The sequence below is a fragment of the Aspergillus eucalypticola genome (genome assembly GCF_003184535.1).
Source record: "Aspergillus eucalypticola CBS 122712 chromosome Unknown BO83scaffold_12, whole genome shotgun sequence".
NCBI classification, from domain to species: domain Eukaryota; kingdom Fungi; phylum Ascomycota; class Eurotiomycetes; order Eurotiales; family Aspergillaceae; genus Aspergillus; species Aspergillus eucalypticola.
Window position 1 is genome coordinate 196,925 of NW_020290286.1, and position 24,482 is coordinate 221,406.

Here is a 24,482-nt window from a genome sequence, read left to right on the forward strand (position 1 = left end):
TTTTTGTAGATATAAGTCGAGTGAGTACGTAGGCCTGGATGGGGCCCGTCTCTTCTATGCCGTCCGATCTGCAGTTTCACAGATAATTCGAATCCACTGTCAAGCGATGATGAAAATCTTTCACCACGGTGTCTGGTGTATTCTTGTTGCTTGTTCTAGAAGGATAGATTAGCAATGGCGATGAGCTGAGTGGTTTACTATTACCAACGAATAAGTACGTACTGCCTTTATTGTAGTAGGTAGTATACTAAGTAGTTAGTACTGACTGCCTGGTAATTGTGGCCATACAACGCTAGGCGACCAATCCGCTCCGTCCGATTTCGCGGCTCCCTTAATAAGGCCGAATAGGGAACCGAACTCCCGCCTCCGCTTCCATCAAATCCTCAATCGTCTGACACACTCTCTCTCTTTCTCTCTCCCCCTCCCTCCCCTCTTCTTCTTCACTCTTTTTCTCCTCGCAAAAGGGTGAAGTTGACAATGGCGATATCGAGTCGATTTGGGCCCCAAGGGTTGCTAGCAGTCCTACTGCTTGCTTCCCCGGCTCTGGCCCATGGGGGCCATGAGAGTGTCCCCGAGGGTGCCGCCATCTCCGAGGATCCGATTGTATGTTGTCGCACCCTGTCTGCGATCGCAGCGGTCTCAATCTTATACTGACTAGTCGCCTAGGACACAACACTATGGATACACATGATTCTTATGGGTTTCGCCTTTGGCATTATTTTCCCCTTGGGCATGGTTCTTGGGGTAAGCTGGCCCTGTTACATCCTATCTCCGGCCTTGCGCGGTCGGGGATACCTGGTTGCATGATTACATGAGGTTCATATCTGACATTTCCGCTTTACGATCGCAGATTGTACGCTCGCGCTGGCATGTTCCCCTCCAAATTGTCGGAACAATTATCGCTGTGCTCGCATACTTCCTCGGACATGCTCACAAAGGCCGCCAGTTCTCGAAGAACGTCCACGCGTCCTTTGCGAACACACTGATGCTCATGATGGTGGTACAGATCGTCCTCGGTGTCTATCTTAAGCTGCACCTTTCCAAGGGCATTCATGGCCGGATCCGCAGGGTTATTGTAATTGCGCATGGAGTGGTCGGAAAGGCGATGCCTGTGGCGAGCTGGGTCCAGATGCTCTTTGGAGGAATCACCGCCTTGGGATTCTGTCGGGATGATCATCTGGGACAGTGTCTGGCCCATTTCATCATGGGCAGCGCTTTCATCGCCTACGGTATTCTGTTGACCATCCTTCTCCTCGTTGGCCAGTACTGGCTGCGCCGCACTGGCCGCAGCCAGGAGTTCTTCGACTCGTTGGTTATCGCTGCATGGGGATGTGTCAACACCTTCACGGAACACCGCTGGGGAGGTCCCTGGGTCCACAATGATCTGCAGCACACCACTATGGGTGTTGTCTGGTGGTGCGCCGGTCTACTGGGTATCTGGATGAGCCGGAAGCGCAACGGCCGTCCCAAGCGGAACCTGATCCCAGCCATTGTTATTCTCCTCACTGGTTATGCTATGTCTGCCCATCCGCAGACTCTGATGATCAGCACCATGATTCACAGTATCTTCGGCTACACCTTGATGGCTGCTGGTTTCACCAGAATCGTCGAGATCTCCTTCGTGCTCCGGGACAAGGGCAGTGTCAGCCCGGACGGATCCGACCCTAACAGCTTCCAATATCTCACGCCTTTCGTAAGTCTTCCACAGCCCTCTGGCTGAACAGTATCGTCGTTTTAACATAACGCAGCTTCTATACGCCTCAGGTTTCCTCTTCATGGGCGCCACTGAGGAGCAGATGCAACTTCTGAACGATGCAGGCATCACCCACGTATCCTATGTCCTCATCCTCTACAGCATCGCCTTCATCCTCTTCCTCTGTAAGACCACTTCCTTCCCCTCAGACCAATGAACCGCAGCTAACCCCACTCAACACAGTCGTCAACGTACTCCTCCACATCTACGCCGTCCACGCATGGCCCGAATCCGCACAAGCGCCTTCGCACTCGCGCTCCTCCAGCGCCGCAGATGCCGGCGAGGGCTCCTCCCGCTACAGACCCACCGCTAACGGCCGCCTCATGAACGGCCATGCCCGTTCCCACTCGGAAGCACAGCACCTGCACGACGCCGAGGAATTCGAACTCCAAGGCCTTATCTCCGACGAGGAGGATGACGCCAAGGACACCCACGCCATGGGTCCGAGGAAGACTGAAGACGAAGAGAACTCTCCTTTGGTTGCTAATGGGACGGCAGCTACGACGCATTAATCTTATCTTCTTGTAGAGGGAGTGTGCATTGGGTGTTTTTTATTTACATATTCTTCCTTTTCTTTTCTTTTAAAAAGATCGTTGAGATATCGGATATATTAGTTTCCTTTTTTTCTTCTTATGTTTCTCGTTGGTTTCGTATTGTATGCAGATATCTCTGGTACTGCGTAGTATTCTAGCTCGCTGTAGCTATGGAGTCTGGTGTGAACATCGATTTGGATTGGTTTGGGTATGTTCTGTGCGGAAGTGAGTTCTAATCAGTGTAATATTTCATCAATCCCTAACACTAATGCGAGAGACCTATTTTTGGAGAGAAATAAGTTAAAAATCTGAATGGCTTTATTTTGAATAATTCCCCCGGAAGATATCGAAATCGTGTTATCGGAACTATCGTACACGTCGTAAGCGGATCGCCCCACCAAGCAGGGATGCCGATATGCAAAAAAAGAGAAAGAAGAGAAACAATATTCCTCATCTGGTAGGCCGCTGTCCATTCTCAACAACTGCCGTCTCACGTCTTAGCGGGAGGGCATTGAAAGTGCCGGGGCTGGCTCGCCATCCAACGGGATAGCTTGGACAACTGGAACCACGGGTGGAACGGCGCTCTCAACTTCCGGAGGGAAGAAAGGGTGTAAGGGGTAGATGGGAGCGGCGGAGCGTTCTCCGTCGAAGAGGAGCATGTTCTGGAGGGGGTGTTCTCGTGCGCTCAAGACGTTGATCACGTCCTGGGCAAGATAGCCGCCTACGCATGCGGCTACGGGGCTCAATTCACTTCCCAGGTTCTGGAGGAAGGTGCGCAGGAACCCGGCGTCCAGGGTGGTGATGTCGAGCTTGAGTTCCTGGTGACAGTCGCGAGCGTATTTGGTGAAAAGTTCCAGGTCTTGGTGGGAGAATGTGGGTAGGGCGCCGCCGGATGATTTCTGATATTCCCATAATGCGCGGAGACAGGTGAGGAGAGGTGTTACTTGTTTGCGCTTGCGTGCGATTCGGGTGAACTCCTCGGGAAGTGGCGAGGTGTTGGCGAGGATCAGCGGGGAATACACTTCGCGCTTGGTCACCATTTCGATGACCTTCTCGTTCTCTTTCTTTGTGGTGATGTTTAGGATACTGCGGGTCGGGGTTTCCTGCGTGGCGGATGGGACGTTGGACTTGGTCCGCTCAATGACGAAATCGTGCGAGATCAGATCGGCGAACATGAAGCCGTAGAATCCGTGCAGTCCGGCGGCATAGAAGGGACGGTTTGCGATGCGACAGGCCGCATTGATGGTGGTGTATGTAGCAAAGTCAAGCTCGGTTGCGATGGTGATATCGAATTGGGCGAAGAAGTCGGGCTGTTTGAGGTGGATGTCTTCTGTGTCAATGTGAAGCTGAACACGCGGGTTCATGGCGCGGACAGAGGGCGCTGCCGCTTGCGCGCGCTGCGTTGCGATCAGTATATGGATGAAAGCTTGTTGGAAATGGAACAGCGCACATTTTGACCCAAATGTTCCTCATTGATGAAAAATTGCGCGCCCAAGTCCTCTTCTGTCACCACCTCATGATCAACGATGGTCAAGGAGCCAATGCCTGCCAATACTAGATTCTTCGCAACTTCGTTCGCCAGCGCCTTGAAAGTGATGAGGAGGATGTTCGCGGATCGGAGTCTATAGAGAAGTTACCGTCAGCTTGATCGGGTTGGTAAGCATTGTAGTTAGTTGAGAGAGCTCACTTTTCCTGGGCTTTAACTCCCCAGAGGCGGATCTGGCGATCATACAGAGCTATCTCGTCTATTGCGTTCCATGGACAAGTCAAACGTCGGTTTCCATTGGATAGTAGATTTTTATCGGAGATGAGATAATCTTCTTACCAGCGCTGATAGTCTGAGCTGGATCGGGCTGTGGCTCCATTGCGACTGTTCGCGAAAGCTTTCTTTCTGGTTTATGTCGGAGTGCCGGAGAAGAGTGAGGGGAAGAAGTATGGGACACAAGACGGCGAATGGAAAGTAGCGGATTCAGGCGGATCGGCCAGCAGTTGTGGGACTTGCATGTATCTTCGCCGTCGGCAACGGGGTCTTCTTGAAAACGGAATCAGGCGAAACGAGTGATTGTATACGAAGAGAGTGAAAGAAGGGAAGCGGAGAGTAGTAATAGGCAGGAGGAGAGCTTACCCCAGCATCATCACGTGCATGGGCCATTGAAACGCTTTGGGAAAATCAACCAAATCAAATCACTTATCAAACCATCCCATTTCACCCCCTCATCAATCATCCTCCCAATTTCAACCATCTCGCCTCCTTCTTATCACCCATTCATCGGCCTTCATTTCTTGTTCGAGGTCTTTCCCATGTCACCGCTGTGGCATTTTTGTGCCTCCCTCTCGTCTGCTAAGCTGCTTTTCTTAATCGTGTCCCTCGTCATTGCCTCATAATCGCGGTATAGTTATTCGGCCTCCGCTCCCGCTTCCGCTCACTCACTGCCTCCCTCCCGGTGCTCCGAGCCAGCTCCCACTAGCCACGAAACAACTCACTCTCACAGGATGGTACGTTTGTGAATATAGCCTTCCCTCCGCTACCAATAGAAACCTTACACGGCCTAAGCATCCACATGCCACCCCGCTTTGCTGCAGCTATTGACTAGCATGTACCACTGTAGTCGGGAAATTACGACTATCCTCCTGCCTCTCGCCGTCCTTCTCGTGGAGCTCGAACCAATGAGCGACAACAACAGCAGCAACAGCAGCAGCAGCCTCCGCTGAATCGTTTACAGCATCTCCGGGAGCTCTTAACATCGGAGCGTAACCGCGGTGACCTCGCCTTCGCCCGTGCTGTGGAGACCTTAAACCAAGAGATGGACGATTACCGCTCTTCTCGCTTCTGGGACCGTTCTAGCTTTGAGCAAGCCAGGGCAGCCCTCGACCAACATATGCAACAGCTCCAGGAACGAACGAGACAAAGCCGTGCCAATACGGGCAGCTCAGGGCCACCGGTGCGTCCGCGTCCAGGAGTACCAAGACTGCAGCCTTTGAGTGTTCCAGTGGCGAACCCAGACGAAAGCGCTTCCGATCCCTCACGTTCTGATAGCAGAACTCCAAGGCCTCGAGCTGGTAGGGGTAGCGACCGACCTAACCGTCTGAGGCGGCCCAGAGATTCCAATACTTCCTCTCTCCTAGATACGCCGGTCCCTCACTTAGACTCTCCCACCGCCATGCCTCAACAGGTAGAAGATGAACACCAGTTGGACCGTGCAAGGACGAAACGTCGAAAGCTTGACACAGATGATAATAGAGAAGGATTACAGGGCTTCCGCTACGGTCAATATGGCCAGGTGGTGCCTGGGGCACTCAGAATGGAGTTGACTAGCTGCGATGGGGGAAGATATGAGCCGCATGGCGAGAGCTCATGGCCAGAGAACATACTTCGCAATGACGCTTCCGTATACTGTACGAAATCTGATCGCTGCAATCTTGTTCTGAAGCACCAAGGGGAGTCTCCGTTCTGCCTGAAGAAGATTGTAATCAAAGCGCCAAAATCATGCTACAACTCCCCGTACGTTTCAGTTGGGCTAGATACTCTATCTCAGACTATCACTGACAATTTTAAAAGGATCCGGGAAGGCATGGTTTTCGTATCAATGTCATGTGATGAAGTCCTAGCCCGTACAGCTGCTTTCGAAGTGCAATGGGAATCAACTCGGCCCTTCGCGCGGCATTTACCTGGCGGAATGCAACCATCCCAGGAGTATCTAAATGCATATCGACCTCCGCTGCAAAGCTTAGGTCGGGGCCCAGTTATTGACCCCTCCTCGGATTCAGAATCAGATAGTATTGATGACCCCGGCGCTGTAGAACCTAGTGCTAGCAATGTGCCAGACCCCACGTCTGAATTTCGAGTCACAACCGAGTACACTGCGCAGTCCGACACACGTCATGATCATCTTGACCATATGGACGACGACGACCTGATTTCCCTTACGGATACCGATAGCATGCCCCTAGGGCGGATGGACGAGGACAACACAATATGCTCGGACAGTGAGATGAGCTTAAGCGACGATGATTCAAACGTCAGCACATTTACACGACGCCAGCGAGAGCTATCACGACGAATTCGAGCTATGCGTCGCCGCTATGTCGCAGAGCGAGAGGGCCAACCAAGGCGACGACCATACCTAGCCATGCCAACACCAGGTCTGCGCCCTGAAGGCACACTTGGCTCAGAGTCTCCTCAACTAATGAAACCACATGCTCGCTTTTCCATTGAGCGCAATAAAAGCATGGTCAGCATCAAATTCGATCCACCTCCGTATGTTGCTTCCCACCATACTTCTCTCAATAGGTATACATCAGTCTCTAACCCAATTGATACAGCTCAGGACGATATATCCTCGTCAAATTATGGAGTCCTCACAGCGGCAAAAACATAGATATCCAAAGCATCATCGCCTACGGCTATGCCGGGACCAGATTCTTCCCTGCTTTGAGTTTCAGGTAAACCAAACCAGTGGGATTTCTCTTTTTCCTCTTCCCCTTCTTCCTCCCTTCTTCTGAATCAAATCATACCAGAATGTTATCTGGGTCTGCTACTGTAGAATTCACTTGCATACAATATTACAGCCAACCAGCACAACTAGACCAATGCACTTTGCGAAAGCTCGGCACGGAACTGCACGGAATGCAACAATGCCTGGTGTTTATGGAGTATGGCGTCCATCGACTATCATTCCATGGTTTCTTTCTTACCTTTCTCTTTTTCTCTTTCCGAATGCTCAAACCCGGGCTGCTGACATGAACTTACCATCCCCGGGATTAATGGTAATTGTTGATGCCTTCTCTCATCGCCTCACATCACATGCTGAATTACTTCATGACCCATGAACCCATTGCATATCTTCATCTGACCATTCCCAAATGACACATGGACATCATAATTATTCATTAGGTAGTGATTCATTCCATCGAAACGGAATGCCTAGAATGTACTTACTATGTATCTTACTATCACACCTTCTAACATATTTCAGAATTTGTAAATTTGTAAAATAAATGGCTGTTTATCACTCAATACATCAATCGTCAAAGGCCATGAACAGAAAAGCACAGGAAGGAGGTCAAGATCACTCAATCCAGCAGAAGTAAAATACAAGCAAAGTCATCATCCAACGAAACCCAGACTAGCATTGCGCCCTTTTCCGCGTTGAGTAAATCACAGTAAGAAGGAAGGAAAGTGAGAGATCAGCTCTTGTATACTGAGCCGTCATGTGAAATGAGTGACAAGGGTGGGAAAGTGTGATTAGGCATGAAAGACCCTGTCTGGGGTAGATCAGAGTGTCATGATTTGAGAGAAACCAGGCCCAAGATGCTATTAACGCATGAAGGAATATGCACGTATGTCGAGTCCCATAGCAGAAGGACGACCGGGTAGGCCAGCCAAAAGCAGGTAGGTATTTAGCAAGTTGGGGGTTTCCATAGACGTTGGTGTTCGTTATTAGCTGTTCCTGGAATGAACCAGGACAGAACAATGAAAACGAGGGGAAGGTATTAAAATGAGCGTAGGAAAAGGAGGCGCCAGGAAGAATGGCATCCCGACGACAATAACCTGACAATCGTCGGCAGACCGAAACATATGTACAAAGACGGGCCTCGGTCATCTGCAGCCACAGCGTGAAGTGAAACAAAATATGAAAATTTAGCAGGATCAACCCGCTGTTAGATTTGTACGATCGTCAACCTGCACAGACAGCATTGCTGCAGGTCAACGTATCTCGAATCGATGCTGTCATTTCTCGTCTCTCGTGCAAAGATCGTCGAACGCCGAGCTTTCCTCTGAAATAGACGTAAATAGTGATCAAGCCAAATAGTACTCCGGGAAAAAAAAGATCCAACTCCGCCCATAAGCAAAGAAAACGGGTTTTTTTTCTTTCCAAGAACGAAATTCAAATGGATATATGAAGGTAAATTATATGACGACGACATCTCCCTCAGCATCCGCTGGGTCAGAGACCATCATATCACCATATTTACCAACAGTCATGAGCATCGAATCATCGTCAAGGTCAATGGCGCTATCATCATTATTGGGAGCCTGGAAACCAGTCATGCTATCGGAAACACCGCTAGGCTTCTCGGTTTCCAATGTGTTCTGGTTCGATTCGGCTTCCATCTGCGAGCGATGCATTGGTGTCTGCGTTTGCGTAAGACTCTCCGCTGATGTTGGACTGGCGGCCGACCTTGTCCTCGAATGAGCGGCGTGTTGGGACTCATTCTTGTCCGGCACTGGGCAGTTAGACGGTTTCATGAGGAAGCTGGTTGGCCCCTGCTGGTTCGAGCTCAGGGTTGCATAGTGCAAGGTGCTTGGGGTGTAACGCATAAATCCTCCTTTTTCGGCCTGCCATAGCATCATTTCATGGAAGAAAACCTTGGTCATCCACCAGGCGCTGAAACTCTGGGCGCCACCTAGAGTCAACCGTCGTAGTATGCAATCCCATAAAGCATCGACTTTCTCGATGATACACTGCGTACTGTGATGGGGGAATACGGAAGGTAGGTTGAGGATGAATGATATCCACTTGTCTGGAAAGTTGTAGTCATCTCCCGCAGCCGACTCCACGGGGTACTTGTGTGCCTGGATGTCTTCATCGGTATCTGGCCGGGTGTAGAACGGGAGGGCAGCAGAAGGATTCATGTCCGCAACAGGAGTAAGCAAAGCCCGAACATCGTGCTTCAATACTAGTGCTGTTGCAAGTTCGGAACAGCGTGGGATATTCGCCTTCACGATCATCTCCTGGGGATCCACCAAGGTTTTGAAGTCAAACCACATCTGATTTCTGTTGTCGGGATGGCACAACCAAGCCGCAGCCGCGTTTGCAGATTGATTCACATCGAGCATGTGCTTCAGAAGGTTGCAGAAGATATGAGCCGGAATTAATCTTGCCTCCGATACATGCAGTGGCTGAGACTTGAATGTATCGGCAATATGGGCTGTAAGTTTCTGAGAGATCGAGCTGAAAGCATCCAACACGAGCTTGGGAACGACCTGCGTAGTAAGTGGCGCAACGAAAGCGATCATTTTCTGGTACATTATCCAGTCACATTCCTTGATCCACGGAGCAAGATTCGGGTGGGTTAGGAGTTTCTGGACTGGTACGGTCAACGTTCCATGGAAGGCGGAGAAATATCGTAGCATGTTTCTTTCCTTGCAGTATCTGAAACTGTCGATGACGGAGATGCAGTGTGAACGGTAGAGAGCCGCAAGAGCCGCAGCAATCTTCGAATCCGTATTGGCTGGTAGATAGTCACTGATATCAGGAAGCTGCAGAGATTCGTTGTCCATTGGGGGAGAGTCGGAAGACGGTAGGTGAAGCATTTGGTGTATCAACTTTCCTGATGTGCTTGCCATATTGTCAAGTCTGATGGATGAACCAGTGTGAGACTCAGATGAAGATTGGCAGTCACATCCCGAAGTAGATGGGGTTGCAGTGAACTTTGGTGCAAAAGATGTCGTAGGCGAAGGGAATATAGCAGTATCTGCAGGAGGCTGTGGCGCAACACTAACACTGTGATCTATGTAAGTACTTGAATCCGTGAATGAGTCCATCACGTGACGCACCTCTTCTGCATCATGTCATCAACTTTGCTTTCAGTGACATTTGCTGCGCTGTTCGTGTTCGATGGCAACTGTGGATTGAGGGGTGGTGGCTTCTGCTGCTTTTCCTCAATGACAGTGAGGTCCACATAGTGATACTTCGATTCGCCCCGCACACCAAGTCTTCTAGTCTGCACATTTGGGAAGATAATGCGCACAAGCTTGCCGAAGGAAGCAGGGTTCAAAACTGATACTCGTTCTGTTCCACACTTCTCTGCATAGCAGCAGTACACGCGATCGCGGCGCACTGAGCCGCTGCTCTTGCGGCAGTTCTCCTTCAGCCTAGACTGTTGTGAGCGAACATTCCTATGCATGGAACTGCAATAAACAAGCCTTACCAAATCATCGCAAAGACTTGTTTGACTTTCTCAGCCTTGCCTCCAGCCCCTTCATGCTTCAAGACCTCGGCTGCCATCTGCTTCAGCGAATACCCTTCATATTGGCGGAGCAGTTTGCGCAATTCGTTATCGTTGGCTAGCGACGAGCTGGACCCCTTCTTCTTCTTCGCGCCAGCCTCGGAGATATCATTTTCTTCCAGTACATGCTCAGGCACATGGTTCTCAATTCCACTGTCATACATAGCTGTGTATTGGGGCATCGGCACGCCCGCCAATCCATGGCTTGATAGACCAGAAGGGAGGGAGTGATGTGACATATGGTGACTATGCATTGCATGGCTGGGAAATTCCTCTGCCCTGGGCATGACAGCATGGTGAGCATCCTGCATGGTCGGGTCGAGGGACGCTCCGTTCACCGGGTGCGACAACTGTTGGCCAAATCGCATGATGATATCCTCCGGGTTACCGCCGAAAACATTGTGACCAGCAGTGGGTTGGGTGGGCAGGAACTGAGAAAAGCCATCGGCAAGCTGTTGGTCCTGGGTCTGCTGGGTCGTGTTGGAGTGGATGCTAGCCGTCGAGCCTCTGGACCGCGGGCGACGACTGTTTCGGGACACTACGGTTTCGGAGCGTGATCTCATGAGATCAGCCGTCCCGGGGCGACTGTGAGTTGCTACTATCTGGGTTGCTTGGGAAGCAGCACTCGATGATTGGGAGGCCGCTCGGGCTGCGGTTCCTGCAAGTTAGCCGGCAGTCCAACGTACAGCAGATGGAGAGGGAAGGCAATCAAGGTCTTCAGGTGCGGAGAAGGTCAGATGGAAGCAGACACGTCGCCTGCAGGAAGGAAGGCAGCTTCTTACCCATCTCAGGAGGCATCTCTTTCTCTTTTAGGATCTGCTACGCTGTGCAGTGTGTGTCTGGGTTTCCTTGTTGCTGGGTGAGAGACGATCGGTAACCACGGGCAATAGCGTCTGTTTTGATCCTTCACGGAGCCACCCTCGACCGCACGAGGTCCACACCGCAAGAAGGACAGCTAGAACGTGAACCAACGGAGCTAGAAGTTGATGAGTTGTCGTCAAGGCATCAAGAGGGGTTGTCGAGCTGAAACAGGCTGGCTATGGAAGGCTCATAGCGACAGTGTCCAGAAGGTCGAAGTGTGGTGTTCGAAGGAGGATAAACAGAGAAATTGGTTCCTCAAGCAACGACCGGGCGCTTGTTTGGGTCACGCATCACGTGGTGCTTACCTAACTGACATTCCTCGTCACAAACAAACAAGTAACTAACAAGTATGTACTCCCGACCTCTTCGTGTTCCCCCAAATAGATAGAGATACGTATCCTTATAACAACTGCCTACTGGCTCCTAAACTAGGGGTGGTTACTCTAACATTCCTATTTCTATAATAGCCATTATTATACCCTTTTGCGGCGATATGTTCTGCTTGACCGACCGGTGTTCATAACTATAACAATCCATCGGTCGGTCACATCAGCCGCATTTAGATTATCTAAGCTGAGCCCCGTGACTTCATCGGCCACGTCTAGTCTAGTCTCAACACTAAACAACAGACTTCCACTTTATACTTCCATCTCCACTTGAATTATTCTATTTCAACCACAATGTCAATGCTTTCTCTTCCACCCATATGTGCATTTACAATACTATGAGAGAACAACAGCGACATAACGATGGAACTGATCAATTCTTCTATAAATCTAACTGGTATCGCTTGCAAAACAGTGGTATCGCCAAATGCCGCTAAAAGAAAACCCGAATCAAGAATGTGTGGAGAAGAATCAAACATCTACTTCACCAGTCCCACTACACCATTTTTAAACCCTTTGCCTCCCTAATTTCCGTTGGCTTTGGCCTTGAGTCTCCTTTCACGGGCATGTCGCCAGCCAGGGCCCCATCGATCTTCGACATACAGCAACGGAGTCATCACGAGGGTAATGCCGGCAAGCAAGAGGAAAGTATAATCCGGTTTCAAGGCGTCAAGGATAGGCTGCACGACAGCCACACCGCCAGCTCCAAGCAGGCACCGCATCAGATTGTTCACTGCTGTCGCACTGGCGCTAGCACCTGGGTAAAGATCAATGACCAGAGCGCTGTTGATAGTGAAAAGCCCTGTTGAGCAGAACGCAATGAAGTACTGCAGAATGATAGGAACCGCCAGGTGTGTGCGCAGAGACACACCGTACAGAGCTACGGTCACGATGAAGATGGCAATCACCCACCAGGTATTGCGCATCCGGGCAACCTCAATGGGGAAGTCGGGGTGTGATTTCAGATTGACACGTGTGCCTGCCGGGTAGCCGTGTTTCTCGCAATATTCGCGTTCAGTACGGCGGTGGTTGTAATCCATGAGGTAGCCGACCAGATAAGAGCCAGACATGCATCCGAAGCCTATCGATGCATGAGCGATCATTCAAACCAAGTGTCAGAGAGGATCATATTACTTACCATTGCCCAGGAAAGTAAGTCCAATATCCAGGGATGACAAGCCGTACACTTCGCTGAAGAGGTCGGTGGTACTGGATGTCACCATACTCCACACTGTGTACACGATACTTCCAAAGAAAAGAGTGATGAAAACGTCCTTTTCGACGAGGAACGTCAAAGGAGCGAAAACCGATTTCCAGCTGCTTTGGGTCTTCTTCGCTTCCGGTTGCGCTCCCTCAACAACCCCCTTCTGGCCGGTGATCGAGTAGATGAAGGGTTTATGGATTCCATTGAGCTTTACAGTTCCATTTCCAGCAATTGGCCTCAATGTCTCCGGGAGGAGCACCAGAATGGACAGGAGACTCACGCCCCCGGCAATCGTGAGGAACCAGAAGATAGATCGATATCCGAGATACTGGGTGAAGATGCCGCCGAAAACCGGCCCGATTCCTTGTCCAAGCATGCGAACTTGATTCTGTCAGCTTAGCCATCCGGCAAGCAAAGGGGGTATTCTTACCTCCACCGAAGATACCCACCAAGCTACCTCTTTCTTCCGAGTTTGTGATATCACCAATCACTCCGGCTCCTAATCATGGTTAGCCAGATGCTATGATAGGCTGTGAGGTCACTCTTACCGATTGAGATGGTGGCCGCGCTACCAGCAGCCTGCAAGGCTCGGAAGGCCATGAGCTCACCATAGTTCTTAGATTCAGCAAGAGCGATATTGGCTACGAGGTAAACGACGAATGTTCCAATAAAGACAGGCCGTCTACCCGTGGCGTCTGACATGGAACCCCAGAAGCTAGGGGCAAGGCCTTGGACGATCATGTACACGGTGATGGTGAGAGTTGCGAGCGACATGCTGATGTTGAGGGACTATCATGATACAGTCAATATGCCGGGTTCAGGAAGGCATGGAACCGAGGTACTCACTTTTGAGACATCATCCAGGGCAGGGAAGTAAATGTTCGACGAAAGCGGGGAAAATATGGCGGCGAGGGAGACGATGCAAACCATTTGCAGCTTGCGAGACCGTGTGAAGATATGATGCGGTGGCTTCTCGGACGACTGAGCCTCGAGGGTCGAGGGCTCCGGAGAGAGAGATCCCTTGTCGGAGTCATTGTCTCTAGGGGTGACCTGTGGTACAGGGACCTTTTCAAGGTCTGATCTTGATGAAGATGTGGTTGAAGACATGATTGTTGATATGACTCGGGGCCAGCCTCGAAGCACGTTGGCAATCTGTGAACCACCTTGGGGAGGAATATCAAAGCTGAGATTGCAAGCCCGGAAGTGCGAGGCCAATGCACTTTATGTTCCGGAGTTTTGAAATTGATCTGGCACTGGGCCAAAACATCTTCGAAAACTCGATTAAAAAGCAGATGCAGGATTGCTCCACTGCGGAGCATCTTGGACAGACGGGGGGGCTATCCATCTTCCATGACCTTCCTAAAGAGGGTAAATGTGGGTGGCAAGAGCCGGTGTTATCGCCAAGGTATGAACGGAGACGTGGGTTTAGGAGTATCTCTTCGGCCGGTCTTACTTGGCGACCAGTAGTCTAGGTCACATCCGAGAGAGTCCAAGCCGTCGGGCAGCCGACGAAGAAACAGAAACAGAAAAATAAAAAAGGGCGAAAGGGCGGAGCTACCAAGATCTGCATACATGACGTGGGCCCGGCGTGGTGATGAAATTCCAGAACGAGCATGCTTTCCAGGCCATCCTGGACTACGACTAGCGCCTGCACCTCGAGAGCTGACGGATTTAGTCAACTTAGCATACAGATTTCCAGCGAATGGTGTGTGTGAAGGACCGGGCACGCCTGTCATGCGCAAGGGTCTAGATGGAAGCGGAGCCCGTGATAAGGAAGCTGAGCAGGCTATTCAGTGGCGCCGTGGCGGAGCGTTGGGCTACATGGTATGGAGTAGATAGGCCGTCGACTCTTCTCAGCCAACATCTCCCACATGTGTTGACGGAGAAGGCTGTCTCCCACGCAGAAGCTAAGCGTGATCAACACGGAGAGGCCCGATGCAACGCGAGACGGCAAGGCAAGTCATCAATTGACGACTCAGGGCGCCAGGGTCCCTATCCCCCCCCCCTTAGAAGGAGTAGTTGTAGGAAACAGGGAGCACGCACGCGCGCCAGTATGAGCAATCTGAGATCAGCCTGATTGGCGAACTGCTCAGGTGTAGTGGGTTGCTTATGGATCTCGGGGATCTACATCAGGCCCATACGCACTAAGAAGGGGGGGGTGTAGGAGGATGATTGCATGGGAGGCGAGGACCAAAAAAATCGAGTGCTACGCCCAGACAACGAGTTTTTCTTGGGATGGATCCCTGACAAGCTGGCCAGCCTCGCTGGGCTGGTTCCACCGTGGCTGCAGATTGCGGAATTGGGGGTGGAGTGAAGCTATACCAAGACACCTTGAGGGAGCTCTCCCACGGGAGAATCGCCAACCACAACTCCACAGCCAATGAGCACCTGATCGGGTCAGTGCGGGAGGTCTACGTAACAGATGGTAAGCTTAAATATGAGACAAGTAGAGATTGCCATCAGGGGTTGTGGATAGGGTGAAAAAGGAGTCGTTGCGCAACAGGATGGCAGTAGAAGTGAAGCAAAGAAAATACAGGATTGGGGAAATCAACAGGGTGAGATGCATAATAATAGAAAGTGATGACGAAGATGCCGTGAGGATATGAGGCACCAATGCATGTAAATCACGAAAACGGATAGTGTCGGGATTCTAGGGAGGTGTATGGAGTGTCGGAACACGCAGAGCAAGAGGGTCTGAGACTGATTGATCGCAATAGTGTGGTTGACGACGTAGATCGCGGATGGAGCAAGATGAGACCTTGAACTGGATCTCCACCAACTTTTTCTCCTTCTTCCTCCGTGGGACTCCGTTCTACTACTACTATCTACTACTAACAGCACCACTAACTGTTCGACAGCACCTGTGCTGAAGAGCTAACCTCACTAGTAGCAGTTCAAATTCGATAGATAACAACGACAACGGAACAATTTCCTCTGCCATCAGTCATGCTTACTATGTAACCGAACGAGTACTACATATTTCACCGAATATTCTCCTCTCCCTATTTTCCTCCTTAGCGACAACAACAACTATTCATGCCAAGGATCACAACAACAAAAAAAAGGAACTTGTGCCAAGAGCACACCCTAATTCTTCCTTGATAAGAAGGTTAAAACACTACTACTAAATCAGCACTAAATCTAACCCATAACCCATTCCTTTAAATCCATCCTCGCTGCGTCGTCCTGCACTAGCGCCGGAACCGCGAACTAAACAAGCAAATCAGGGGTCCCAAGCACACCATAACGTCCCTTTTTCCTCTTCTTATTCGGCCCCTCTCTTTTCTCTTTTTCTCTTTTCTTTTTGATGATCATCGTATACCAAGTGATCCGGCAGTAGTGTGCGGATATCACAATTAAACTGAAATATTCTTATCTCCATTATTATTCTAATATTATTTCTTTGGGCATCACTACTATATAACTAAATCAACTTGAAGACATGAACAATAAAAAAAAAAGAAAAGGATTAATATCTACGGAGTATCTATACCACAAACTAACTACGATGAAATATAGACTAGTGGGTGGCTCAGCAGAGATATTTCTCCAACTAGTAGTAACAGTAGTAAGTAACTTCACGAAAATTATTATTTATTTATCTAGTACTATTTACTTCAGGCTCAGACTCAGACCTCTGCCCCCTCTCTGAGTCCCTCTCTACCCGAATCACCCATTCCGACTGGTTAAAGTTCCCTGCAAAGTGGAGGCGATGATCTACGCCGGCGGCCGCCACTTGAGACGGGCGGTCAATCGGGAGGCGTACGGGAGTAGAAACTGTTTAGTTTTTGTGTTTGGGGCTGGTCCGCTCCTGTCTTCTTGTTTCTTTTCTTGGCAAAGGTGGTTCGGATGGCTGATGTTTGAGGTGGTGTGTGTTGTGCTGTGTTGACTTGAGTTGGATTATGTGTTGTTGTGTTAAGACGGTGAAAGATAAATCCATCCATCCCATCTTTTGTAGAATTTATGATCCATGCAAGTGGGTGAGTATTTTAGTTTATTGACTGCCTCTTCGTATTCAATGCCACCACCACCACTACGTACCACTACCACTACTACTGTGGAAGTAAGTAAGAGTACCTTTTGGACCAGATCGGGATCTAGACAAGATGCGAGCCGACGACTGAAGAAAAACAATAAAAATAAAGAATCGAAAAGTATAATTAAATAAAGAAGAGAATTATAAAAATAGAATGAATAAATCAGAATGGGAGAGACTAGAACTAACTAGGTTATTGTTATCACAGGGCGGCCCTTGTTCAAACCAACTCAATTCAATCCGGTATCTTCCGTTTTCTTTCTTTGCCTAGAAACTCTACTACATCTAGTAGACTACTACTTCAACTGTGTAGAAAAACTTGTGGTAGATAGGTTGGTAATCCTTCATTATGCACTTACATATTTAGTACCTGTCAGGACCTGCAGATAACAGAAAAGAAACAAGCAGACAAGAAGAAGCAAAAAGATATATATTAAAGCTTTTTTTTATTGTGCCCCTTGTCAATTCTCTCACACACTCTCACACACTCTCTCCTTTAGCGAGGTTCAATTGATTTAATAACTAACTTACTGTGATTATCCCGCTCCCCTCCCTCTCTCCGTTTGTGGCCAAACCCGAGAACCAGTCATATTGCAAAGCCCGAGCGAAGTATGTATGTATGTATGTATGCATGCATACCTCGCTGCATGCTAACACAACCGGTTCTGCCACACATTTATTAGATAGATACCGAATGATCTGTTGTATTACTGTACTCTCTCGGTTTAGTGTGCTACTATCTTCCGACACGACCAAGAATCTTGGCCTGAGGCCAAGACAAAAAGACTACGAATACAGAAAAGCCCAAGCAAGAAGAAACAACTATCTGAAATCGGGAATTGGTTGGGATTGTCTTCCAAGGCTCGGGTATGCAGCCAAGACAACACGAGAGAATGAGAAGAAATCTTGCAGCGTCGGTTGTTCTCGACCTGTCTATCTATCTATCTAGCTATCTGTTTGTCTGTCTGTCTGTCTGCCATACTGCAGGCAGGAGGTATCGATTGTTGGTTAGGCTGCAATCGGTGATTATCAGTCATGACATACCTGCGCATTTGGCTAGTTAGTACACAGTAGGATGTCGTCACATCAATATCACTATACGCTAATTCATCACAACTACTAGCTAGTTAGTGAGCTATCTACTGACTGTAGATAACTAGTATACGTCTACAGTAGCAGCTTGACAGGCCTAAACTAGCACTACCACTACTAACAAATACAATTAATTTATTCCAACAACAACACAAAAGTAATATACACATATATATGCACTTCATCTATTTTTATTACTATTAGTTAGTACCCGCAAGCTTTGCGCACGTACAACACCTCTGTCATCGTCATTCTTATCTTCAGGGCTCGAGCAGCAGCAGCAGATCAGATCAATTAACATACTCGGTATAGCGTATATGTATTCTTCACATGGGACCTGGCAGACACATCTTCTCCTCTCACACTTTCTCTGCCTATTATTTTTTTATTTGAAAAAGTACTTTGACGTGCCGATATCTGAGGCATCCCCTCCCTCCCTCCCTCCATCATCCTTCCAAAACTTCCATATGCCCGTTTGTAACCACTCACAGAATTAAAATCAAACACAGATAACCGAATAAATAGAAAGAGATAGATAGATAGGTAGATAAAGACCCCTTTAACACAGTAAGCGAAACACACAGTAGTCAACTACTAAATGACTCTTAACTAATAATGTACCTATAAGTCTTGGCTGCAGCCCGAAAGGAGGGGCAATTAATTTATTCGCCAACCTTTTTGCTAGGTTGTCCCGTTTGCCTCTTTCCCCCCTCTTCGCTTTTCTTCTGTTCGCTTCGCTTTCGAAGTACGCAATCCACTGCAAGGGAGTAGAATCCCTGTCTTGCCGGTGCCGACCAGAAGGATTTGGTTGCTCGGTATGGTGGTTCCTCGTCGGGATGAGGAGAGGGGGGGGGGAAGGTAGTCGGTAAACCTGCTTTCTTTCTTTCTCTCTATTTTATTTTCTTTTCAACTATAAAACTGAACGTGGAAGGGATGGAGGGAGGAGCGTTACACAAAAAGTATTATCTATTTATACCATATCATCAAACTTATCAATCTATATCACTTCTGTCTTATTAACCTTCAATAGGATGGAGATATTTCTTCTTCAGCATTAACTAGTATAAGTATATCATTGAAAGTTAAGCACACCCTCTCTTCATAGTACTCACCACTAGACACCACCAAGTAAATGAATTCAGCCACCTCGATTCCTAAAACCAGGGTTACCCCCACAACCCGAAAGCCATCCACAACAGAATGAAATGCAACTTCGGGAAGCCGACGGACAGACCGGCATGCAGACAGAGCAGTTAGGGACACACGGGATGTTTCAGCTTCCTAAGCCACACACTTCGTTGGATTGGGCCGAAAAAAACTAAAGCAACTAAGATGGTAGCTAAGACTACGGATATTAATTAGTTGAGTGACAATAGTATAGTATAGTTTAGGATAGTATAGTATACCGGGATATGAATGACCCTAAGTCGCGGCTAACTAGCTAACTAACTAACTAGCTAACCAAAGTACGTATGTACACAGTAGTAGCAACGTAGTAAATAGTAATAGTCTAGACCAGGATCACATCCATGCACGATTGCATAATCCCCAATAACTTTGAACGATAACAACGAAGAAATGTGATTGATTGGCCCTTACAGGGTCAGACACTAGATTTCACAAAGCCAAACATAGTAGGTGATGTACACAGCCTACATAGTACTTGCTTGCTTGCTTTCTAGCCAAAGCATATTATTATTGTTTTATTATTATTATTAATATTGTGGTAGCCGAATAATGATTCAAGATGATGATGATGGAAGTGATTGTCTGTCACGGCTGCTTGAAGCGGCAAATGATCTGATCCTATCGGATATTCATCAAGTTCAAGTTGGTCTTTCTCCCGGCCCGGTGCCAAGCCCCAACATTCCCGAAACATGCCCGTGGACTATCCTTTCTGCTCGGCCATACTGGCTGGGAGGATTCCGGGTATGTCCGATATGCCGATTCCATTCGGTTTAGTTTGTTGCAACTTGCAAGTATGTGCTTGGTGAGAATTTGAGAAGGTTTCCCGGGTGTCCTCAGTCATCTAATCTAAGCTAGTTTAGTTTAGTTTAGCTTAGTCTGGTCAGTCTTCAGGCAACCATCCTTCAGTCACTAGGCTTCTAAGCGGGCCTGCACGTTGGCACTCACTCACTCCAGTTTATTGAGTTTGGACCCTGCCGTGCTGGGTAGTACCAGACTCCATCTAGATTAATCGACTTTGTAGGATTCTGCTACACGGAGTCCGTGGGTTTGCAATAACTACGGTGTAGATCATGACTCCGACAACAACATCAGTTTCAAAGCAAGAAAGAAATTCAGACCAAATTTACAAGTGAACCTAATTACTTCCTTGCATCTCTAAACATAGGAGATATATCGACGAGAAAAAAGAGAAAATGAGACCAGATATAAGAGACAAAAAGTACAGTGTGGCCGCCATGGCTCGGACATCGAAAGGGAGTCGTCTAATGATAGAGAGATGGAGGGGAGGGGATGAAGTCAAAACCCCCGCCCATACTGGGCGAATAAGAGTGGTGTGTTCCGCCCAGGAACCGGCAGGGTTCAGGGAAATGTCTCCGCCTGCGTGCAGACTGTTATCAATTCGTCTAGACCAGATCCCTCTTGACGAATTCGTTCAGCAGCGCCTTGCCCAGGGAAGCGGGGCTGCGCTCGACAACAACACCAGCCGCCTCAAGAGCGGAGATCTTAGAGTCAGCGCCACCCTTGCCGCCGCTGACGATGGCTCCGGCGTGACCCATACGACGGCCCGGGGGAGCGCTAATGCCGGCGATGAATCCAACGGCGGGCTTGTTGTACTTGTTGTTGGCCTTGAGGAACTCGGCAGCATCCTCCTCGGCGCTACCACCGATCTCACCAATCATGATGATACCGTCGGTCTCCGGGTCCTCGAGGAAGATCTTCAGGCAGTCGATGAAGTTGGTGCCGGAGAAGGGGTCACCACCGATACCGACGACCAGGGACTGACCAAGACCAGCCTGGGTGGTCTGGTTGACGGCCTCGTAGGTCAGGGTACCGGACCGGGAGACGATACCGACACGGCCACGCTTGTGAATGAATCCAGGCATGATACCAATCTTGCACTGGCCCTATACATCCGAAAAATTTCATCATTAGCATCTTGACCCCTGTCCAGAAGGATCGCCTAGTGGTTTTTAGGTGCAACTTACAGGAGCGATGATACCAGGGCAGTTAGGACCCACCAGACGGGTCTTGTTCTGCGTCTTCAGGATATCGGTGATACGAACCATGTCTGGTTGATTGGTGGTCAGTCCTACACCCAACATGCAGAGATCGTCGGCGCTACGCCATGGCTAGGAAAACATACCGTGCTGAGGGATACCCTCGGTGATACTATCCCGGTTGTTAGCACATGCTAGGCTCTTCTATCGTCATCGAGAGAGTTTGCCTACCAGACAGCCAGAGGAATTTCGGCCTCGATGGCCTCCTCAATACCCTTAGCGGCCAAGGGGGGGCTAGACTCAATCATTAGCAAATGTTCCTTCCATTCTCGATTAGGACGCCGGAAGCATACGGGACGAAGAGCGCAGTAGCGGTAGCTCCAGTCTCCTTGACGGCCTCGCTCACGTTGGCGAAGACGGGACGGTCAAGGTGCATCGAGCCGGCCTTCTTCGGGTTGGTTCCACCAACGACCTTGGTGCCTAGCAAGTTGTGAGTTTCCCATGTGAAACCGCCGGAGACACCTATCTAATTGGTGCAGACGTAGGAGGAGATAATACCATAGGCGATAGCTTGCTCAGCGTGGAAACTGCGGAAAGACGAAAAATAGCAACGTCAGCATGTCATGCATGATAAAACAGCGTTCCCAGCGGATCGGGCAAAAAAGACGTACGTTCCCTGCTTTCCAGTGAAACCCTGGAAGATGACCTTGGTCTCTCCGTTAATGCGAAGGTTGTTCACAGTCTCAGCATAAGCCGGGCTGGCCGAGGCAGAGTATGCCCGGCGCTGCGTGGCAGCAGCATTGCGAAGGGCAGCGACGGTGTTACGGCGGACGGCCTGCATGGTTGATGGGGAGGGGAAGAAACCCGGTAAGGGGATATCGGAAAGAGGGGAGAGGTGTGAAAGTGAAGCACTACAAAGGTGCAAGAGAGAGTTTGTGGTTGAGATAGAGAAGAGAGAAGAGTAGCCGTTTCAAACGCGCCGGACAGATTCGCTTTGGGGAATTTCGGGACAAAGCTTTAAGCGGATCCGAGTTGTCACGGGCGGTCGGTTGCCTCCCTCGGCCTCGCTGCTCTTTTTTTCCTGTTGCCGTTGTGCTGTTCCGCCGCATCATCTCCCCCACATTATCTTAGCTCTACGCTTCTTTTTTCGGTAGTGGCTATCCAAGATCCAGATCTAGATTTTGTATCTTTATGACTGATTTGGCCGGTTGATTGATTTTCTACTTGTCTTTCTTTTTTCGCCCCGTCGCGCAGTTCGCGTGGTGTGCATTTCACCTCCTTCAAGATGGCGACCGCTACAATGACTATGCCGCCACTTCCCAAGTCGAAGAAAAATGCCAAACTTCCCCCGGAGAATGAACGTTTTATGAGAGCTTGCTCCGATATTGCGAATGCCCTCATCCAAGAATATGAAGCGCAACGCGATCCCAAGAAACCCAAGAGAGATATCAACCTCAACAAACTGCGGGGTCAAGTCGCCAAAAAGCATGCCCTGGCTACACAACCCCCATTGACAGCCATTATCGCGGCTGTCCCTGAGCACTACAAGAAATATATCCTTCCCAAGTTGATTGCGAAGCCCATCAGTATGTCTGCGCCTTGTCTCCCCTGCGCTTAGCAATTCTAACAGCCCCTGCTAGGAACGTCGTCCGGTATCGCGGTTGTCGCGGTCATGAGCAAACCCCATCGTTGTCCCCATATCGCCTACACCGGAAATATTTGCGTCTACTGCCCTGGTGGCCCTGATTCCGACTTTGAGTATTCTACACAGTCATATACCGGATATGAGCCGACGTCGATGCGCGCGATCCGTGCCCGTTACGATCCGTTTGAGCAGGCCCGAGGACGTGTGGACCAGATCAAGTCTCTGGGTCACAGCGTGGACAAGGTGGAGTACATCATCATGGGTGGAACATTCATGTCTCTTCCGGAGGACTACCGTGAGTCGTTCGTGGCTCAGTTGCACAACGCGCTCAGTGGATACCAGACGGACAATGTCGACGAAGCAGTACAGGCTGGTGAGATGAGTAACGTGAAGTGCGTGGGTATCACGATCGAGACAAGACCGGATTACTGTCTCGACCAACATTTGAGCAGTATGCTCCGCTACGGATGTACCAGATTGGAGATTGGTGTCCAGAGTCTGTATGAGGATGTTGCCAGAGACACAAACAGAGGTCACACTGTTGCGGCCGTCGCAGAAACATTCAAGCTTGCCAAGGATGCCGGCTTTAAGGTCGTCAGTCATATGATGCCGGATCTGCCCAACGTGGGCATGGAGCGTGATTTGTTCCAGTTCCAGGAGTACTTCGAAAACCCGGCTTTCCGAACGGATGGTCTGAAGATCTACCCCACGCTGGTCATTCGTGGAACTGGTCTCTATGAGCTATGGAGGACTGGTCGTTACAAGAACTACACACCAAACGCCCTTATCGACCTGGTTGCCCGCATCCTGGCTCTGGTGCCCCCATGGACGCGTATCTACCGTGTCCAGCGTGATATCCCCATGCCCCTGGTGACCTCGGGAGTCGAGAACGGCAACCTGCGCGAACTGGCCTTGGCACGCATGAAGGACTTTGGCACCACCTGCCGCGACGTACGTACCCGTGAAGTCGGTATCAATGAAGTCAAGAACAAGATCCGCCCATCCCAAGTCGAGCTGATCCGCCGTGACTACACGGCCAACGGAGGCTGGGAGACATTCCTTGCCTACGAGGACCCCAAGCAGGATATCCTGATCGGTCTGCTGCGCCTGCGCAAGTGCAGCCCAACCCACACCTTCCGGCCCGAGTTCACCGGTCAGCAGACCAGTATCGTGCGTGAGCTGCACGTGTACGGATCTGCCGTCCCTCTCCACGGACGTGACCCGCGCAAGTTCCAACACCGCGGATTCGGAACCCTGCTCATGGAAGAAGCAGAGCGCATCGCTCGCGAGGAGCACGGCAGCACAAAGATCAGTGTTATCTCTGGTGTCGGTGTGCGCAGCTACTACGCTCGTCTGGGATACACTCTCGATGGACCGTACATGTCCAAGATGCTCGACCCGATTGAAGACGAGGAGTTTTAAGCACTATCAGAGAAAACAGACCGTTTATGAATATGAATGATGTGCGGTATTGCAACAACACCCACAAACGATACTTGAAACACAAAAGTCCTTCTTCTTAGGTCATCTGCATGTGGCGTTGCTCGGGGTTGGTTCTCCATTTACACTGTTATTCAGGGGAGCAGTAGCGAAATCGGCATATACCAAAAATGGGCGGGATTAGAGAAACTTGCATTGTACATATGGCGCTTGAGCCGATTTGCTTGCCTACCACTATTACTACTATCTTTATGAGGATGAATGAATACATGTCATATGTGTATTGAAAGTTACTTCGCCTTTCTGTTAATTTCTGTTACAGATAGTACTCCAC

General features: G+C 49.6%; 10 protein-coding genes across 10 annotated transcripts; 5 read left to right on the forward strand and 5 right to left on the reverse strand.

Moving 5' to 3' along the window:
* The first annotated feature begins 106 nt into the window (after nucleotides 1-106).
* On the forward strand, nucleotides 107-2,505 carry BO83DRAFT_378390 (Ytp1 family protein). The gene is made up of 6 exons (XM_025531238.1): nucleotides 107-214; nucleotides 297-603; nucleotides 667-744; nucleotides 851-1,693; nucleotides 1,749-1,878; nucleotides 1,937-2,505. Exons 2-6 carry the CDS (start codon nucleotides 478-480, stop codon nucleotides 2,263-2,265), a joined length of 1,506 nt encoding a protein of 501 aa, XP_025388106.1. The 5' UTR covers nucleotides 107-214; nucleotides 297-477; the 3' UTR covers nucleotides 2,266-2,505.
* BO83DRAFT_31310 (E1 ubiquitin-activating protein AOS1) lies at nucleotides 2,471-4,368 on the reverse strand. The gene is made up of 4 exons (XM_025527546.1): nucleotides 4,112-4,368; nucleotides 3,974-4,031; nucleotides 3,737-3,908; nucleotides 2,471-3,683 (listed from the first exon to the last, which is right to left on the reverse strand). Exons 1-4 carry the CDS (start codon nucleotides 4,149-4,151, stop codon nucleotides 2,784-2,786), a joined length of 1,170 nt encoding a protein of 389 aa, XP_025388107.1. The 5' UTR covers nucleotides 4,152-4,368; the 3' UTR covers nucleotides 2,471-2,783.
* A 129-nt stretch (nucleotides 4,369-4,497) lies between these two features.
* On the forward strand, nucleotides 4,498-7,190 carry BO83DRAFT_360692 (uncharacterized protein). The gene is made up of 4 exons (XM_025529417.1): nucleotides 4,498-4,782; nucleotides 4,896-5,788; nucleotides 5,846-6,544; nucleotides 6,610-7,190. Exons 1-4 carry the CDS (start codon nucleotides 4,780-4,782, stop codon nucleotides 6,731-6,733), a joined length of 1,719 nt encoding a protein of 572 aa, XP_025388108.1. The 5' UTR covers nucleotides 4,498-4,779; the 3' UTR covers nucleotides 6,734-7,190.
* Nucleotides 6,771-7,202, forward strand: BO83DRAFT_31218 (uncharacterized protein). The gene has a single exon (XM_025527506.1). It carries the CDS (start codon nucleotides 6,877-6,879, stop codon nucleotides 7,114-7,116), a length of 240 nt encoding a protein of 79 aa, XP_025388109.1. The 5' UTR covers nucleotides 6,771-6,876; the 3' UTR covers nucleotides 7,117-7,202.
* Nucleotides 7,203-7,246: 44 nt separating this feature from the next.
* Nucleotides 7,247-8,043, reverse strand: BO83DRAFT_31333 (uncharacterized protein). The gene has a single exon (XM_025527552.1). It carries the CDS (start codon nucleotides 7,887-7,889, stop codon nucleotides 7,413-7,415), a length of 477 nt encoding a protein of 158 aa, XP_025388110.1. The 5' UTR covers nucleotides 7,890-8,043; the 3' UTR covers nucleotides 7,247-7,412.
* Nucleotides 8,044-11,191, reverse strand: BO83DRAFT_31336 (RFX family transcription factor). The gene is made up of 4 exons (XM_025527556.1): nucleotides 11,082-11,191; nucleotides 10,222-10,948; nucleotides 9,848-10,165; nucleotides 8,044-9,794 (listed from the first exon to the last, which is right to left on the reverse strand). The coding sequence occupies exons 1-4, from the start codon at nucleotides 11,095-11,097 to the stop codon at nucleotides 8,198-8,200; spliced, it is 2,658 nt and encodes an 885-aa protein (XP_025388111.1). The 5' UTR covers nucleotides 11,098-11,191; the 3' UTR covers nucleotides 8,044-8,197.
* Nucleotides 11,192-11,938: 747 nt separating this feature from the next.
* On the reverse strand, nucleotides 11,939-14,120 carry BO83DRAFT_378394 (florfenicol exporter). Its single transcript, XM_025531239.1, has 5 exons — nucleotides 13,597-14,120; nucleotides 13,299-13,539; nucleotides 13,181-13,249; nucleotides 12,685-13,131; nucleotides 11,939-12,627 (listed from the first exon to the last, which is right to left on the reverse strand). Exons 1-5 carry the CDS (start codon nucleotides 13,855-13,857, stop codon nucleotides 12,071-12,073), a joined length of 1,575 nt encoding a protein of 524 aa, XP_025388112.1. The 5' UTR covers nucleotides 13,858-14,120; the 3' UTR covers nucleotides 11,939-12,070.
* Nucleotides 14,121-14,322: 202 nt separating this feature from the next.
* BO83DRAFT_337750 (uncharacterized protein) lies at nucleotides 14,323-15,302 on the forward strand (the record flags this gene model as incomplete). Its single annotated transcript, XM_025528484.1, has 2 exons — nucleotides 14,323-14,574; nucleotides 15,010-15,302. The coding sequence occupies 2 exons, from the start codon at nucleotides 14,323-14,325 to the stop codon at nucleotides 15,229-15,231; spliced, it is 474 nt and encodes a 157-aa protein (XP_025388113.1). The 3' UTR covers nucleotides 15,232-15,302.
* A 4,783-nt stretch (nucleotides 15,303-20,085) lies between these two features.
* Nucleotides 20,086-22,056, reverse strand: BO83DRAFT_417132 (succinate--CoA ligase (GDP-forming) subunit alpha). Its single transcript, XM_025534734.1, has 7 exons — nucleotides 21,735-22,056; nucleotides 21,622-21,650; nucleotides 21,417-21,543; nucleotides 21,295-21,357; nucleotides 21,210-21,235; nucleotides 21,052-21,134; nucleotides 20,086-20,970 (listed from the first exon to the last, which is right to left on the reverse strand). The coding sequence occupies exons 1-7, from the start codon at nucleotides 21,902-21,904 to the stop codon at nucleotides 20,470-20,472; spliced, it is 999 nt and encodes a 332-aa protein (XP_025388114.1). The 5' UTR covers nucleotides 21,905-22,056; the 3' UTR covers nucleotides 20,086-20,469.
* On the forward strand, nucleotides 22,021-24,204 carry BO83DRAFT_31419 (Elongator subunit ELP3). Its single transcript, XM_025527574.1, has 2 exons — nucleotides 22,021-22,649; nucleotides 22,704-24,204. Exons 1-2 carry the CDS (start codon nucleotides 22,349-22,351, stop codon nucleotides 24,128-24,130), a joined length of 1,728 nt encoding a protein of 575 aa, XP_025388115.1. The 5' UTR covers nucleotides 22,021-22,348; the 3' UTR covers nucleotides 24,131-24,204.
* Nucleotides 24,205-24,482: the final 278 nt, after the last annotated feature.

Coding starts and splice junctions, on each gene's coding strand:
- BO83DRAFT_378390 (XM_025531238.1), top strand. CDS start 478: ATGGCGATATCGAGTCGATTTGGGCCCCAAGGGTTGCTAGCAGTCCTA. Junction 1,694..1,748: donor TCCAATATCTCACGCCTTTC/GTAAGTCTTCCA, acceptor AACATAACGCAG/CTTCTATACGCCTCAGGTTT. Junction 1,879..1,936: donor CGCCTTCATCCTCTTCCTCT/GTAAGACCACTT, acceptor CACTCAACACAG/TCGTCAACGTACTCCTCCAC.
- BO83DRAFT_31310 (XM_025527546.1), bottom strand. CDS start 4,151: ATGGAGCCACAGCCCGATCCAGCTCAGACTATCAGCGCTG. Junction 4,032..4,111: donor AGCTCAGACTATCAGCGCTG/GTAAGAAGATTA, acceptor GGAACGCAATAG/ACGAGATAGCTCTGTATGAT. Junction 3,684..3,736: donor AGGAACATTTGGGTCAAAAT/GTGCGCTGTTCC, acceptor ATCGCAACGCAG/CGCGCGCAAGCGGCAGCGCC.
- BO83DRAFT_360692 (XM_025529417.1), top strand. Junction 5,789..5,845: donor AAATCATGCTACAACTCCCC/GTACGTTTCAGT, acceptor CAATTTTAAAAG/GATCCGGGAAGGCATGGTTT. Junction 6,545..6,609: donor ATCAAATTCGATCCACCTCC/GTATGTTGCTTC, acceptor CAATTGATACAG/CTCAGGACGATATATCCTCG.
- BO83DRAFT_31218 (XM_025527506.1), top strand. CDS start 6,877: ATGCACTTTGCGAAAGCTCGGCACGGAACTGCACGGAATGCAACAATG.
- BO83DRAFT_31333 (XM_025527552.1), bottom strand. CDS start 7,889: ATGACCGAGGCCCGTCTTTGTACATATGTTTCGGTCTGCCGACGATTG.
- BO83DRAFT_31336 (XM_025527556.1), bottom strand. Junction 10,166..10,221: donor CAAGTCTTTGCGATGATTTG/GTAAGGCTTGTT, acceptor ACAACAGTCTAG/GCTGAAGGAGAACTGCCGCA. Junction 9,795..9,847: donor GATGACATGATGCAGAAGAG/GTGCGTCACGTG, acceptor CATAGATCACAG/TGTTAGTGTTGCGCCACAGC.
- BO83DRAFT_378394 (XM_025531239.1), bottom strand. CDS start 13,857: ATGTCTTCAACCACATCTTCATCAAGATCAGACCTTGAAAAGGTCCCT. Junction 13,132..13,180: donor GGTGGGTATCTTCGGTGGAG/GTAAGAATACCC, acceptor GACAGAATCAAG/TTCGCATGCTTGGACAAGGA. Junction 12,628..12,684: donor ACTTACTTTCCTGGGCAATG/GTAAGTAATATG, acceptor ATGCATCGATAG/GCTTCGGATGCATGTCTGGC.
- BO83DRAFT_417132 (XM_025534734.1), bottom strand. CDS start 21,904: ATGCAGGCCGTCCGCCGTAACACCGTCGCTGCCCTTCGCAATGCTGCT. Junction 21,358..21,416: donor GCTACTGCGCTCTTCGTCCC/GTATGCTTCCGG, acceptor GATTGAGTCTAG/CCCCCCCTTGGCCGCTAAGG. Junction 21,135..21,209: donor CGAGGGTATCCCTCAGCACG/GTATGTTTTCCT, acceptor CCAATCAACCAG/ACATGGTTCGTATCACCGAT.
- BO83DRAFT_31419 (XM_025527574.1), top strand. CDS start 22,349: ATGGCGACCGCTACAATGACTATGCCGCCACTTCCCAAGTCGAAGAAA. Junction 22,650..22,703: donor GTTGATTGCGAAGCCCATCA/GTATGTCTGCGC, acceptor AGCCCCTGCTAG/GAACGTCGTCCGGTATCGCG.